A 15,263-nucleotide genomic window follows, 5' to 3' on the forward strand; every position below is an offset into this window, starting at 1 on the left:
ATGCACAATTTGCTTTGTTGGATATTTAATCTGATTTTAATGGGTTGTCATTTTGTGTGAGGCAATGAAACTTTTTAAAGCAGGAAGTCTGCTTTACTGGTGTATATGACCTGATTTCTTAATTTCATTACATTTGTGTAAATGGCCCAGCTGCAGAGTTTAAAGTAAGTAAACATACTGCTGTTACTTTCCTCCTATTCCTCCAGCAGGTCAGAGAATTTATAAAGTAGTCCACTACCATAAGATAAAGGACAGTATGGAGAACCTGATAAAATCTGAGGCTGAACAGATAGTGTTTGGAAAGGTCCATTATCACATCACCACCGGGTAACAGAAGGGCTTAGAGATATTGGCTAACACTGGATACTTTCAAAATGCAATTATGATGCTAAATATGAGAATTTAGATTAACTCTGTTATGTAACACTAATCCTCTGCTAAAGCTGGGAGCCACGTAGATAGTTCTTCTTGGTCTTGAAATATCTTCCATAACTCACATGGGGTTGCCTCAAAAATTCAGTTTCCAAAATTAGTGTGAATAAAAAGAAATTTAGACCTGCATGAAAAGAAAAGGAAAAAAAAAATAAATGATACTTTTGCTATTTCACCATGTTGTCCAACTTCTCAATGTGAACTGCAGTATCGGAACCCCTTCAGTTACAGACTGTACACATCATTTAACTCATTACATCTTTATTGAATTAGTATGTTCCCCTACTGCTGTGGACTCCAACTGGCTATTTTAAGTATTTTAAAACCTAAAAGTGTCCAAATTGAATAGATCTTACAATGGTGTGACGTCAGTACGCCTAAAACATGACCAGACATGTTTCCTAACTCGTTTTACATAATTTGGAGAAAAGGACACTGTCACTGGGTCATAAACTACATGTCCCACAGTCCGTCGGGAAAAGTGCGTTTCAAATCGAAGAAATTGTGATAAATGCACTTGCCATGTTTTGAAACTGTAAATGCAATGATTTTTACACGCAAAATTATTTACTTATATGTTTATTATTTTAATTTATTGCATATTTACACTGTCACTGCAGTGATAATTGCGAGTTTAAGAGAGTTTGTTCCGATAACGGGCGCAGAGTGACGTAGTGATCCGGCCGCCATTTTTCCCAGCAGGAAGTGACTGAGCGTTTGAACGAAAGAGGCGTTGGGAAGCAGTGCTCGAAAAGCAATAACTAGTTAATTTCAACTTTTTTTGGCTTTCTCTTTATTTTCAATTATGTCCGAGGAAGTTGAAGAAACCAAAACTCCCGAGGAAGCGTCGACCGAGGAGCAGAAGCCGGTGAGGGATTTTTATTCGCTGCTGCTGTGCTGAGCAAGCGGCGGGGTGAGCGACTCTGGTCTGACGCGAACGAACGGTCACTTGGTGGTGTTGTCGAAGTAACAAGTATTTACCTGTACGAGCGGTTTTATTAGCTGCAACTCGAATGTGTCCAGACGAGAGGTGATCAGAGTTCCACTTGACTTGACTTGACTGACCCTCTGGCCTCTACCCCGACGCGACAGTCGACACGCACGCTGTAATTATTTTCCGTGCGGCTCCGGACCTCGCTAAGAAATCATAAAATAAATCATAATTTATGATTATGATTATGTCTGCCCGGCCGGCTCCTATGACTCATGAGATTTTCGGTGTACAGTCAGTACACGAGTTCCATTTGACTTGTTTAATCCCCTGCAAGAGTCTTCTTCGACTTGTCAAGGGAGCGCTGCGGCTTTCTTCTTCTCTGCTCCTGGGTAACCGGTTCATCATTGTGGTTTTTGGACGATGTTCTTCCCGCCGTCATGAGCTGCTTTTGCTGTTTAATAACACATTTCTCACAGTTACAGTATTAACTGGGTTTATGACGATCCTCCCAGACTGAAAAAGGTCCAAGTAACAGGGCGTCACCATCGGTGCTGTGTTAAACTGTAAGCCTGGCCTTTACACCACCCCGCGATCCTGAGGGACTGTACACTTCAGTTGTATACTCACTGCGTACATCAGTTACAGTTATCATTGTTATGTAGTGCTTATTAACACACTGACCAATAAGAAATGAAAGAATGATCCATGCAGCTCTCACCTTTTTTAAGTTTTGATTCTCTGCATTGCTTATTGTGGTCAGTGTGTAGGTGCATGAGAGAGCACTGTGACTGGTTCTTTACCTGGAACACCATCCATCCAGTTTCTGGGCCACGGGGGTTCGTTGCCCCTCCTTGCATGTGTAGGGCATGAGGTAGGATACACCTGGAAAGGACCATCAGGCCATTGCAGGTGACTTAGACTTGAGGCACACACTCAAAGGGCAGTTTTGGGGGACTCGTCCACCTGAAACCCAAGGCTTTAGACCGATGATGGGAGCTCACGCAAACACCAAATGGACTAAGCTGGATTCCGAGCTGAACCCACAGCCCAGGGGCTGTGAAGCTTTTAAACCAGTCTCCTCAGATAAGGTTTTTCTTCTTTTTGTCCCCCAAAGTAAATTTTTTTTTTTTTTTTTTTTTTTTTTTTTACCAACTTCTTTGAAATCACTGATGTTTTAGTTGTTTTCTTATTTGCCTAATTTAATATGAATTAACTAAAGACTAACTATCATCCCAGAGACATTTTTGTTTTTGCTTTCCTGACACTTGGCTTGGATAACAGGAACAAAGTTGACAGCAAGCCACTGTGCAGTGGCAAACTTGAGAAGAACATGCAGATCTGTGTGTCAAAGTTTGAATTGATATTGTAACTTGAACTTCTTGTCTTGGCCAACAGTGTCAGGAGCAGGCCTATTATTTATGTGTGCTGGGCTTATGTTAGTGTCGTACCACTGGGGGGAATTGTGTTTCTGATTCCTGTACAGTTCACTGTGTTCCGGAGCTTCAGCTGTTGTGTTCATCTATTCTGTCTTTTTTTACTAAGCTACACTGAGGTGCGACAAAGTGTATTTCCGGAGTGCCTTCCTCCATTAATAACACTTCTGCCCACAGTGTGGTCAACACCATGCAGTGCTGTTCACGTAAGGTGTTGCCGGGCATTTGACAATATGGCAGCAAAATACTGATTTACATTTATTATTTAGCAGAAACTTTTCACCAAAGCGACATACATCTCATAGAAAATGCAATTTGTGCATTACCTTGGGAGAAAGTGACATATGTGCGGATGATTTACTACACAACTTTGTATAGGCATATTGATTTTAGTCATTAGTGTTTTACTGGTACTAATTCACATAGTACATTACAGTATTTAGGTGGACCCACATCCCCCACCCACCCATTATGCCGCCAGGGCAAATAGCTTCCGCAGGTTGTATGTTTGGCACCCCTGATTTAGACGCTGATGTAACTGATGTAAGATCTCAAGTTGTATATTCCTCCCTCTGCAGGAAATGGATGACAAGGTGATCAGTCCAGAGAAGGCACAAGAGGCTGAATTAAAGGCCAGGTACCCCAATCTTGGATCTAAGCCTGGGGGTTCTGACCTCCTCAGGAAAAGACTTCAGAAAGGGGTGAGCTCAGATATATCTTTACTTTTGTTGTAACTTTAGGCGATTGACTAATCCTGTAATTTTAAATATTTGTTAAATGACAAATTAAACTTTTGAATGACCTCATTCTCTTCTGTTGATTAATTTGTGTTCAAGATTAAATACAATGATGCACTGTATAAGAAAACATAGAGCTGGCTGTACTTAGAAGCCTTAGGTCTTGTAACATGTGTAGTAAAATTCCTCACATATTCTACCAGACTGCATTTGCCAGCATCATCTTTTATGCTGTTGTGTGCTGGGAGCAGACTCAAAACTCTTTAGTGGAGGCAGAACCCATGTGAGGAGAAAGTTAATATCCATTATGGACAATGGCTCATATCCCCTCCATGAAGGGATCACCATGAGCTCATTTTGCCACCGCATTATTCAACTGTAGTATACAGCACACTGTATGTCTTACTCTGTCCCTTGGCCATGGTTCTTTATTTTGATTTGTTAATTAAAATGTCGTAAATACCCAGGAAAGGGACTCGGAACACGCAGTCACGTATATGAGGCTGTTTGCAAGCCTGGTCTCTGCAAGGTGCTCAGTGGGGGAGAGTGAATTTACTGTTCTTTTTTGGTGTCCAATTTTACATTTATTGGGCAGACACTTTTCTCCGAAGTGACGTACAACTCTAAAAACAAAAGTGCTTAAGCATGTCACACAAGTGGCTGCACACAGAATTTAAATAAAATTGTAGAATTGATGATGAGCCCCTAACACACTCTGACACATTCAACTAATGAACTTTTTGAGTAGCAAACCAACACTTGGTCCTAGTTAAGTTCGTAACTAGGGGACCCACAGTTCAGAGGCACTTGGGGTGGGGGGGACCTTCTTTCCAACTGCCATCCATGTCTATAATGCCACTCAAGGGCACTTGTTAGCTCCTCAACACAGAGAAGCAGGTAGATGCCCTTTGAGTGGCATTATGGAGGTGGATGGCAGTTTTAGGTGGCTGAACCTGTTTAATTGTCTTGTGTAACAATTTGTAATTGCTTGTTTTGGTATAACTTTAACAGTTACACCCAAACAAAATAAACAGTTACAAAATGGTCTCACCTTAATATGTGCACCTTGTTGTTATATGTCATGTGTTTTTTCCGTGCAGAAATTAAGGACCTATCCTAAATGTCATTTAGTAGTCTAGTTGTAATTATAAATTTACTATCCACATGGCAGCACACCTGTCTTAAGTGAGATCTGAAAAGTTTGTGCTTTTATGCCGTCTTCTGATTTGTGTATCATTGTCCCCACAGCAAAAGTACTTTGACTCTGGTGATTACAACATGGCCAAGGCCAAGATGAAGAACAAGCAGTTGCCTACTGCTGCAGCAGAAAAGACAGAGATCACTGGAGACCACATTCCCACTCCTCAGGACCTGCCCCAGAGGAAAACTTCCCTTGTGGCCAGCAAACTGGCTGGTTGATGCAAGAATGGAAACGGCAGTGCTTAGTTCACCCAAGTTCTCTCACCTCCTTTAACCTTAGTACTGTCCCCCTACACATTAACATTCTTACTTTCCTTTTTTTTCCTGTCTCATCTACTCCATATAAGAGCTCTCACAGAAACATTTGGAGCAGTAGAAAGGTGACAGTTGTATCATGCTGCTGGAGGATGACTATCTGTATACATAGTATCCAGTGTCAGAGAAAAATGGGCTAAAGCTAAGCAAAGTCTACTTGAAGGTTTAAATGATCTAGATATGAGGATTAAAAGTGTACATATGTCCTAGTGTTGAATCATGACAGGAATCAATATTTTAGAAAGTTTTACATTTTTACTGCATCATTCCATATGTTGTCATCTAAATTAAGTAATGTGCTTAAATGAAAAGATGCCCCTAAAAAATCTATGCTCCTTGTCCCATCCTTGTTATGGCTGTTATATTTTATATAAATAAAATATAAAGTATGGAACACATAGCTATTGCTAGGTCATGTTAAAAAGAGCATGATGTGCAACACTAGGTTCGAAAAGACTGCTGCTTGCCCCGATCTTAAAAATATTAAATGGCCTTAAACCCTCATTCAGCTTCTTCAGCCACGCTTTCTCTTGGGCAATATTTGCCCACTCCTGGAAACATCCTTGTGAATCCATTCAGGAATGTGTGCTGAAAACTGACCTGCGACCAGTCCCATTAAGGATTTTCTAGCTGGTAACTCACTAAACAAGATGTTTGAAGTGTGCATGTGCATTGACTGTGCAGTCACTTTGTGCCATTTGTTTTGTAAATAAAATAGTTTTGCACAAAGACCTAATCTTTTTTTATTATTATTTTTCCCCTCCACTTAGCATTGAAGGGGTAACGGATGCTGGAGGATCTGTGTATGAAATGTTAAGCTGAATTCTCTGAGCAGTAGGTAGTGTAGTGGTTAGAGCTGTTGCTTTGTAGTCAGAAGACCCAGTTTTGAATCCTGCTGTAGTACCCATGATCACAGCACTTGGTTACAATAGCTGCAGTTAAAATGACCCAACTGTATAAATAGTTAAAAGCAGTGCAAGTAGCTTAATATACAAACCTCATATTGTGCGTTGTTCAGGAGAAAGGTCTCGGGTGAATGAATAATGGTTATGTCTGCTTACAATAAAAAGGGGAAGGGAGGTTGTTAAGGGCAGGGGCAAAGACATCTGAGATCAGTCACAGGGCACATCTCAGTTGAGTAATGTAGTCATGGTAACTGTACACTTCCCTACTGTTTTAAAGGGTACAACTATTGCTAAATGACTTTTTGAATTACTATATTTTGCAGTTGACCTGTGTAGGGTTTAATAACTAGCTGTTGCTGGAAAGTTTGTTTTGTTGAGTACCAAGTTTGTAACCAACATCTTCAGCAACAAAAGATATTGAGACCCCATGCTAAACTTCCACAGTTGCTTCCAGATTGCAGTACATGTGTGGGTCTACTGATTTGCCATTTGGAAAAGAACATTATCACAAGTGTTAGGCTTTTAGTGTGACCAGCCGTTATTTTCCTTGTTGCTGTGAGTACAGTTTGTTCAGTGAAAAGGAATAAAAGGGCATGCTTGCTGGGAGATGTTAACTTTTGTTAATATGATCATTGTTTTCTAGATTTAGCTTTCTGGAAAGGAATTCATATTGCAAACAGCTGCAAAATGTTTACACAAATTATACAAATGAGAGCTCAGATCACATTCTGTTCAAAATGTTTGGGGGAGCCCTTAAGTAGATGGAAGTGCTGTGAAGAGTTTAGATGAACCAGTACAGGAACCTGCATTTTTGCATGGCTATTTTAAGGGTGCGTAGTGTGAAATATTGGCACTGTAATTATAAGCACCTAGGCTTTAGGTGCATTTTTTTCTTCAGGACTGTACTAATGCGGTTGAAGGAGAGAAAACACCTCCTCAAGCTTGCAGGGAACAGGCAGGAAAAGAGAGTTCAGTGCAAAGAGCACTTTGACGTGAGCAGCCACTTGTGACTCGTGTCGATTCTGGAGATGCTGCATTGGGTTTCATATTCATCTGCGCTGTCCTTACAGTTGAAGCTCCAGCGGGTGGTGTGTTGGTTAAGGACATGGCCTTATTAGCAGAAGGTTGTTAGTTTCACCTCCTGGGTGGGATCTGCTGCTGTACCCTTGAGCGAGGCGCTTAACCCAACTGCTCCACCAAAAAGCCCACCTGTAAATATGGCTTAACATAACCTTGAATAAAAGTGACAGCTGAAAAAATAGAATAACAATAAAAACGTGGCTCTTTCGGACCTTCTCATGGAAAATGAATGAACTGTTTTGAGAGAAACGGCTGACTAAATGTAAGGTGCTGCGATTCTTGTCCCTAATAACGGAAATGATGTGAAACAAGGTGCTGTCACGTGGGAATTGCTGAAATACATCCCTAATATTTCTTCTGTCGCGTCGCGGTTAATAAAATTAAAGTATTTTGTGAAAGAATTGACCAAAGGTACGCACAGGTACCATGTTTGTCCGTGGAAGGAGAGCGAACTTGAGCGAAATGAACCTGAACGGATCCGTTGAAAAATTCAGCGTCACGTCTGGGGTGAACATGGCCGACGGCCGCTGGGGGGCGCCCTTCGCGCGTCTCTTCACGCGCACAACCCCCGCCCCCCGGGCAAAACAGCGGCGTTTCACTGACTCATTTCATCCATCGTACCCAGAATGCACAGAGACTCACCAAAATAGCACGATTTCAGGTGTCATGGCGAGGGCTGCGGCTCGCTGAACGGTGCCGTTGTGCTCGACAGGAGATCCGTTTGAGCGGCAGCGGCGCGGAGTGAAGCCGGGCGGAGGAGCGCGAGCGCCCGATGCGCTGTTAGGAGGCACCGCGGGAAGGAGCAAAGCTGCGGTCCGCCCGCCGTCATCATCATGGCAGCGAGCGAGCTCTACACCAAGGTACTGTACTAACCCTCGGCGAACAATGGATGGGGCAGGACGAAGGGACGGACGAATGAATGAATGAATGAATGAATGAATGAATGAATTTTTGCTATATTGTGTTTTCCTTGACGCGTCCCCGCTCCGCAGTGCTAGACTGCCGTAGGATTTCATGATCATGATTTACACAGCCTGGGTTAATAAAACCTTCGTCTTTCCCGGCGTGCAGTTGCTTTTTTTTTATTTAATGCGTGAAGCTGTTACTGCTGTTATTGTTGTTGTTGTTGTTATTATTATTATCATATTGTTGTTGTTGTTGTTGTTGTTGACCCGGCTGGGCGGCTGGCGGGTTTCTCCTGTGCGAGGATGGAGGTTGGAAAGCGGCCGGGGCATAATAATAAGGGCAGATGATGCTGGTAACTGGATCGCAGATGCGAGGCATTGCTCGAGGTGCTCATCGTTTTATTATTTATTATTCTTATTCTTATTATTATTGTTGCAGTATATTTTATTGGTGAATCTTTTTACTGCCCTTCTTCTAATCCGTGTTGTCTCCGTTGTACAAACCCGTTAAATGATATTTTTACGCAGTCAGTTTTTCACCGGTTTCCCACGTCATCATCATCATCATCGCCAGCATCAGCATCGTCGTCGCCATCGTTGTCATTTGTCGCGCGCAAAGAGATGTCAGATGATCTTAGTTTGTGTCACTCATGAACGTTCGTTGAAAATCGCTGTGGAAACGAACATGCAACGTTCCTGTATTTTGGGGCCGAACCCCCCTTCTCACTGAAGGTGGATTTCAGAGAAAAAGGGCCATGAGGAGGACCCCCCCCATCCCCCGCACCAATCCCCCCCCCCCGCGGCGCCTATTAATGTAATTTGCATAAATGTGACGGAGCACTTGGCTTCGGTGCGTTGAAATGAATGAGAACTCAACTAATGTTACAGTAAACATATTTGAGAAACATAATTCATGGCCATGTAATAACATATTCCCTCACCTCTTCTTTTCATTGTTATTGTTGTTGTTGATATTGTTATTGTTGTTTGCAGCCCTAGAAGTGACTGATCCTCCTTCCACTTGGCACATCTTTGGTTTTATCCTAGATGTTTGTCAATCCTGCCTTTCGCATTGATTAGTTTTTTTTTTTTTTCCCGGTTTTATGAAGGTTTGTCAGAAGTAGACATTGTAACATCTGCTCTGTGGTTTCTGTTGCCTCCGCCTCTGACACGGCCGCAAATACACTCGGCTTTCCAGGAGCTCGTGTGTGTCGCGGAGATGTGAGAGGTGCTGTTTTTAAGTTGGTTCCTGCCTGCCGTCAGGCCTCGAGTTCCTCCTCGCAAGGATGTCTGTCTCAGTCGAACCTGCAGCCGAGTCAGCAGCAGCCCTTCCCGTGCATTCGGTGGCTGGATGTGAGCCCAGCTGCCCGGCCTTCACCGCGCTCCTTATATCTAGGCTTCTGCTGATTACGCGCACACTCCCATGGGAAAAAACCCCAATTTCTACAGGGTAACAAGCTAAGAAATTGTTTTGTTATCGCTTTTTAAGAAATATTTGTTTATATTTATCGCATTTTAGAAATATTTCAGCTGCACTTGTCTTTCACGCATGAAGGCCGTGAATTCACTGAATACTGCAGCGTTCCTCTAGAGCTGTGTTCTGCAGGGATCCTACATAAGGAGACCGGTGCAGTAAGGATGTCTGGGAAGAGGAACTTTTACATGTTTTCACCACGGTGTTCTTCCTCGGAGGCTGATGTCGATGATGTGTCCCGTCACGATTTCGATGCGCTGATATAAGACCAGTTGTATTCCCAATTTTCAGTACCGTGTAGTTTTCTTTAGAGAACACACCACTCATTGTGTGCCCAGCAGAGGAAAATAAAACGCCATTGAAATGGTACCGAGCTTCTTTAACCCACACTGTGGAATTCAGCCCCCAGCCCAGCATTGACTCATACCTTGTGTTGCAGTAAAATGTTCCAGTGAGAATTGCAGTGCAGTTAGTGTCTGGTGCTATGCTGCCAATATGTTATTTAAACAGACATGTTTCTCATGAATTTTGCATAAATATTTATTAAGCAGGGGGCTGCTTGTCATCATATATGAAGACCTAATGTTTTTTCTATTTCATGCTGTAGTATCATGCTTTAAATTGAATCTACATTCTACATATAGATAGCAGATCACATATAAAACTAATATTTAAATGTATATGATACAGTAGGCTATGATTCTGACTACTGATAGGTCACATGAATATTCACTTGGGTTACAAGGAGTCTCTATTAACCAAAGGTCTCCATCTGTGAGATGAGTCTCATTTCAGCTTGTAGGACATGTGTACTGTTGATGTCCTTCTGTGCTAACTGTGTCTCTTAAGGCTCTCTTTGTGCTTTCACCAGCATGGCATTTAGTTTTTGGGGTTTCTTAACTTTCTTCACTTGGAATCATGTTTTTCCTCTATTCTTGAATGAATTCTTTCACAGGCCTTTTATTCACTGTTCATATGATGTATTTGAGCTCCAAGGCGGGCAAAAAGCTGGAGGTCTACCATGTGGTAGAACACTGGTTTCCTGTTCTGATGAGCAATCTGTATTGTCCAATGAAATGATGATCTCCTACCACAGTCTTGAGGTGGAAGAAGCCCGAATGGAAGCTCTCGTCTGTCTATAAACAATGGAAGGAGCTTGTCCTCTAGGACTTCTCAGCCAATCCGATTAATCTGCGGTCAGATCGTTTATCAGTGATACGGGCTACAGAGAGGTCCTTTTAGCTTCAGCATGTGGTAAGAGCTTTGCAGTGTGTGAAGATGAACCAAGAACTGGATTTTATGTATGTAAAAGTAAGTAATGCATTTGTTGGTTCTGCTTTCATGTGATTTGGAAATATCGCTATTTCTGTACGTTTAGTAGAAGGTTGACTTTTTCCCTTATTTAGAATCTGATTATTATTATGACATTTGTCAACCAGTTGTCTTGTTGAGTCCATGCCATGTGCAAAGAAGACAGTTCTGTAGAGGTTGCTTTGGATGAGTCTGATAAATTCCTGAGTAAGACGTATTGCCTTTGATTTTTCGGAACCACAAAATTTTTGAGTATTTGAATATTTGAATCATTTGCTTTAGTGGTCATTTAATTGTTCTCGAAGAGTTTAGAGTAGAAACCTTTATGGGGCTGTGATTGATTCTGGTTTGAATGAAGGTTGGTTTTTACTAACCTGTATCACAGTGGATCTCTGACTGGTCTTCTATTCGATTCTTGTATTTCTGATGAACTTCACCGTCTATGCTCTGAAGTTATGAAATCTTAATGGGTGATCTGCTGCCTGCATTTGTCCAGGTCTGTGGGACACCGTCCAGCCCAGTCCTCCTTTGGATCAGCCCTCCCCTTGCTCACTGTGGCCCATTTTCACTAAACTCCAGCCAGTAACCGCTACTTCCACATTCAGAGCGTCAATTGACTTCCTTGGCTACGCTTCCTCTCGTGAAAACTTGATGATATCTCTGAGTAGATTAAATCAGTAGTGCGGCAGTAGTTTTTCAGTATTTTTTTTCCCACTAAATTGCACGTGTGCCTGGAGATGAGGTTGAACAAGGAGTCTTTAAACAGGCAGAGGAAAAAGTGTTCTTTGCCAGCTTGTTTTTTGATTAAATATAATTGAAATGAGTTCATTGTCATTGAATTTGCAAGTCTTTCTCGCAGTCCGCCTGGCACATGGCGGTATTTAGGAAACCTTCTTTTCTGTAATCTTGTAGTTTTTGCCATTACTGTGTGATTTTTTTTTTTTTCCTTCTGTAGAAGTAGAGGAGCTACTGTTCGGTACTCTCCGGGGCAACATTACAGGCAAGGACAGAGGGAGCCCAGCATGTGCGTAGGTTCGAGCAAGGAGGCAGGAGATTTTCACATGAGCCTGTGTCTTGTGATGAGCTGTTTGGAGATGGTGTTGGATTAGTTCTGCTCTTTCAGACTCTAATTGTATGTGTGTCCAGATTGGTGGCAGAGCCAGATAGTGGCACATGCACATTGCTATTTCAACAGATTTTAAGTGTAAAAGATAGAAGACGGCAGGCATCCCATTCCATTAGAATGTGGTCCAGGGTTACATATGTGTAAGGCCACAGTAGAAAGTTGCATTTATTCCACAAACAATTAGTCAGGTCAGTATTAAAGAATGTGCTGTTTCATATATGCATCCAGCTCAAAGGTGTAGTATTAACTGACTTATTCAGCTCCAACATTAATATCATTCTCCTTTGTCAGCAGACTATTGACTACAATAGCCATAGTTACACATTTTATTGTCCCCATAGACCAAATAGAGAACCAGCACTGCCAAAGTGGCAAAATAAGCAAATTTTCTTCACTGCACCCCTTAGAGTTTGCATATGTTGAACTTTAGTGTAAAGCAGTGAAACAGCAAATCTCTCTCTCACACACACACACACACACACACACACACACACACACACATTTTCAGAACCGCTTGTCCCATACGGGGTCACGGGGAGCCGGAGCCTAACCCGGCAACCCAGGGTGTAAGGCTGGAGGGGGAGAGGACACACCCAGGACAGGACGCCAGTCCGTCGCAAGGCACCCCAAGCAGGACTTGAACCCCAGACCCACCGGAGAGCAGGACCCGGTCCAACCCACTGCGCCCCCTAACAGAGAGCAAATTATGTTTTCAGTAACTTCCAGTGAGCAAGGCTTTGGTATTTACTCAGGTAGTGAATTGCTATATATGTTATTTATGAGTCTTTTGGAACCAAAGTGAGCAGTTTTGAAGTTTATATTGAATTTATTCACATTTAGGTTTGTATAAAATATTTGCTATGACATCCCAGCTGTCAAGAGACAGTTTTTTTGCATCTTTAATCCCTTGTTTATATGATGCTTTGAGGGTTGAGGTGGGACACAGGGGATTAAGTGTAGAGTCGCGGACCATAACTGTCTAATGGATGTCTGCCTGTACAAATGGCAGAGCAAAACAAGGCCTGTCAAGTCACACACTTGGAGCCTTCAGGGTTTGAATATGTTAACATCTACCTACAGGTTTCCCAAAATTTCCTTACAAGAAAGTAACCACGGTCTGAAAATTCTTTAGATTCCAGTTTTGTACCATTCTAGAGCTGGACAGCCCAGTGCTACCCCCACCATTAAACTGACCTGGCCAGTGGTCTGGGCTTTTCATTGTCTTGCATCAAAGCTACAGTACGTGTGGGTCATAGAGGAGAAATGCAGAACAATATAACGCTCAAGTCACCTCTCTGATGTGTTGAGGCTTGTTTATAAGGAGTCATGGTATCATGCTGCCTAGGCTTGGGGTTGGAATGTGGGTTTTGCTGTTAGAGCCATTTAAACATAATTCTAGGGTTAGCAGGTAGAGTAATGATTAGTGCTACTGCCTTTGGGCTCAGGTTGTAGGTTCAAATCCCTCCTTCTGTGGTACAGTTGAGCAATATACTTACCATGACTTGCTCCAGTTCAATTACCCAGTTGTGTAAATGGGTGAATAATTGTGGGTACCTTAACATTGTGAGTGGCTTTCAAGAAAAGTGTCAGCTACATGAATAAATGTAAATGTTACTATATGTAGGATTTTTTCCTCAGATTTGATTTTAATCAATTTGTGTTCATCTTTTCATCTGCCCTTGTGATCTTTCAACGATATTTACTATATTTTGTTCTTTATGTGAAACCGTTGAAGTAACTTGTCTCATGTGAGACTGAGATTTGTTCCTCGGTTTCCCGTATTTCACGTTGACTGGGTGCCCCATTTGCTGTGCCAAATAAAACCTTCCCAAGTCTCAAAAGTTTCAGCCATTTCTTCCAATAACAAGGCAAAGTTCTTGCCTTTCATTTTAAATGAGAAAATGTAAAGCCAAGTCCAGACAATCAGGACTGTGTTGGACACATTTAAATCCAAGTTTAAGACCTTCATGTTCAAAATTGCTTATACATACATGTGTACCGAGACTGTGGAAACTGAACTAATAATGTAATGTTTCTGTCTTCTTTCTCCTCATAATTTCTTACTATTTTAACTTTTTTTTTTTTTTTTTAAACTGTGCTGTTCTTGGGTGGCATTGCAGGTGCTTTGGAGCTCCTGGGCTCAAACATCGGTTTAAATCCATCTCACGCTATATGGAGTTTGCATGTTCCCATAGTGTTTTTGTCTAGGTTTTCTCCAAGTGCTCTGGTTTCCTCGCAGAGTCTAAAGATTTATTTCAGGTCAACTGGTAACTCTAAGTTACCTGTAGCATATTTGTTTATTTGTGAATGAGTTTTTGCCATTGCAGTCGACTGCTGTCTATCAAGGAAGTGTCCTGCTTTGCACCATGTGATTCTATGAAAGACTTGAATAACCCCAGCCCTGTATTTAACAAGAGACTAAAAATAATGGAAATATTTTGTTCTTTTATTATTGCAATTTTTAACATGCTGTTATTATTTTATTTTTATTAATGTTCTGTTGTAATTTTTAAATTCTGATATTTTTTGTAAATTGCTTTAGAGTTGTCCCATATATTTGTTATTGTGAAGCATTTTGACAAGCTGCTTGTACATGTGCTATAGAAAATAGACTATATAACATTATCTAAGAGTACAATTTTGTAATGACTGTAACCATTCATAATGCAGGCATCCTCTTTGTTTTAGGTGTTTTAAAGCATCACTTGCAATAAATGAATAGCGAATCAAATGGGGTGGCCGCTATAGTGGTTGGAGCTGCTACCTTCAGATCCTAAGGTTGGCAGTTCGAATCTCACCTGCTGTTGTCGTACCTTTGAGCAAGGTACTTACCTTAAATTTTTCAAGTAAAATTACCCAGCTGTATAAATGGGTAAATTGTTGTACGTTGCTTAATATTGTAACTCACTTTGGAGAAAAGCATCATCTAAATGAATAAATGTAAATCAGATATTGAAAATGATGTGGCCTTTCAAGAGAATTCTGCATGGTTTATCATGCCAGGTTTTAAGCTTCCCTTTACTTTTTCCAACTCTTACCGCTTTTTTGCTTTAAGGCTCATTATTATTGATTGATGATAAAGAGTCAAGATTTCTGCGTTGGTCAATGGCAATATGCGGGAGAAGCCATGTCACTAGGGGGTTGAGGGGTGTGTGTGGTACTCGACTTGTGTGACACTCAAGGTCACCAAAGCACATATTTGGACTTAAAATGTCTATTCTCTTAAGGTGTTACTCCTGTGTGTGACTCCAGTTTGTGTAAAAGGAACCTTTGGTACACAACAGAAGCTTGTGTATTGTACTCTGTGTTCTGAATGTACTGACACATTCATGGTCACGGAGGCTTCATGCGTCAACTCTGTCTGGAAGTGGAGGTCTTTTTTGAACTTTCTTGTGGAGCTCATCTACCATG

General features: G+C 41.6%; 2 protein-coding genes across 6 annotated transcripts in view; both read left to right on the forward strand.

Annotated features, from left to right (window-relative positions):
• The first annotated feature begins 1,070 nt into the window (after window positions 1–1,070).
• arpp19a (cAMP-regulated phosphoprotein 19a) lies at window positions 1,071–5,780 on the forward strand. The gene is made up of 3 exons (XM_018739576.2): window positions 1,071–1,300; window positions 3,378–3,500; window positions 4,785–5,780. Exons 1-3 carry the CDS (start codon window positions 1,238–1,240, stop codon window positions 4,953–4,955), a joined length of 357 nt encoding a protein of 118 aa, XP_018595092.1. The 5' UTR covers window positions 1,071–1,237; the 3' UTR covers window positions 4,956–5,780.
• A 1,867-nt stretch (window positions 5,781–7,647) lies between these two features.
• The window catches only part of myo5aa (myosin VAa), a 47,540-nt gene continuing 39,924 nt past the window's right edge, over window positions 7,648–15,263 (forward strand). For all 5 annotated transcript variants that reach the window (XM_029256157.1, XM_029256158.1, XM_029256160.1 and 2 more), the window contains exon 1: window positions 7,648–7,896. In XM_029256157.1, coding sequence (XP_029111990.1) covers window positions 7,870–7,896 — 27 coding nt within the window. In that variant the 5' untranslated portion in view covers window positions 7,648–7,869. The remainder of the gene's footprint in view (window positions 7,897–15,263) is intronic.

This window comes from Scleropages formosus, chromosome 11 (assembly GCF_900964775.1).
Source record: "Scleropages formosus chromosome 11, fSclFor1.1, whole genome shotgun sequence".
In the NCBI taxonomy this organism is placed as follows: domain Eukaryota; kingdom Metazoa; phylum Chordata; class Actinopteri; order Osteoglossiformes; family Osteoglossidae; genus Scleropages; species Scleropages formosus.

Bases quoted from the DNA above. Each gene is read 5' to 3' on its own strand.
- arpp19a (XM_018739576.2), top strand. From the start codon at position 1,238: ATGTCCGAGGAAGTTGAAGAAACCAAAACTCCCGAGGAAGCGTCGACC. The intron at 1,301-3,377 runs GTGAGGGATTTT...CTCCCTCTGCAG, and splicing joins CGACCGAGGAGCAGAAGCCG to GAAATGGATGACAAGGTGAT. The intron at 3,501-4,784 runs GTGAGCTCAGAT...TTGTCCCCACAG, and splicing joins GGAAAAGACTTCAGAAAGGG to CAAAAGTACTTTGACTCTGG.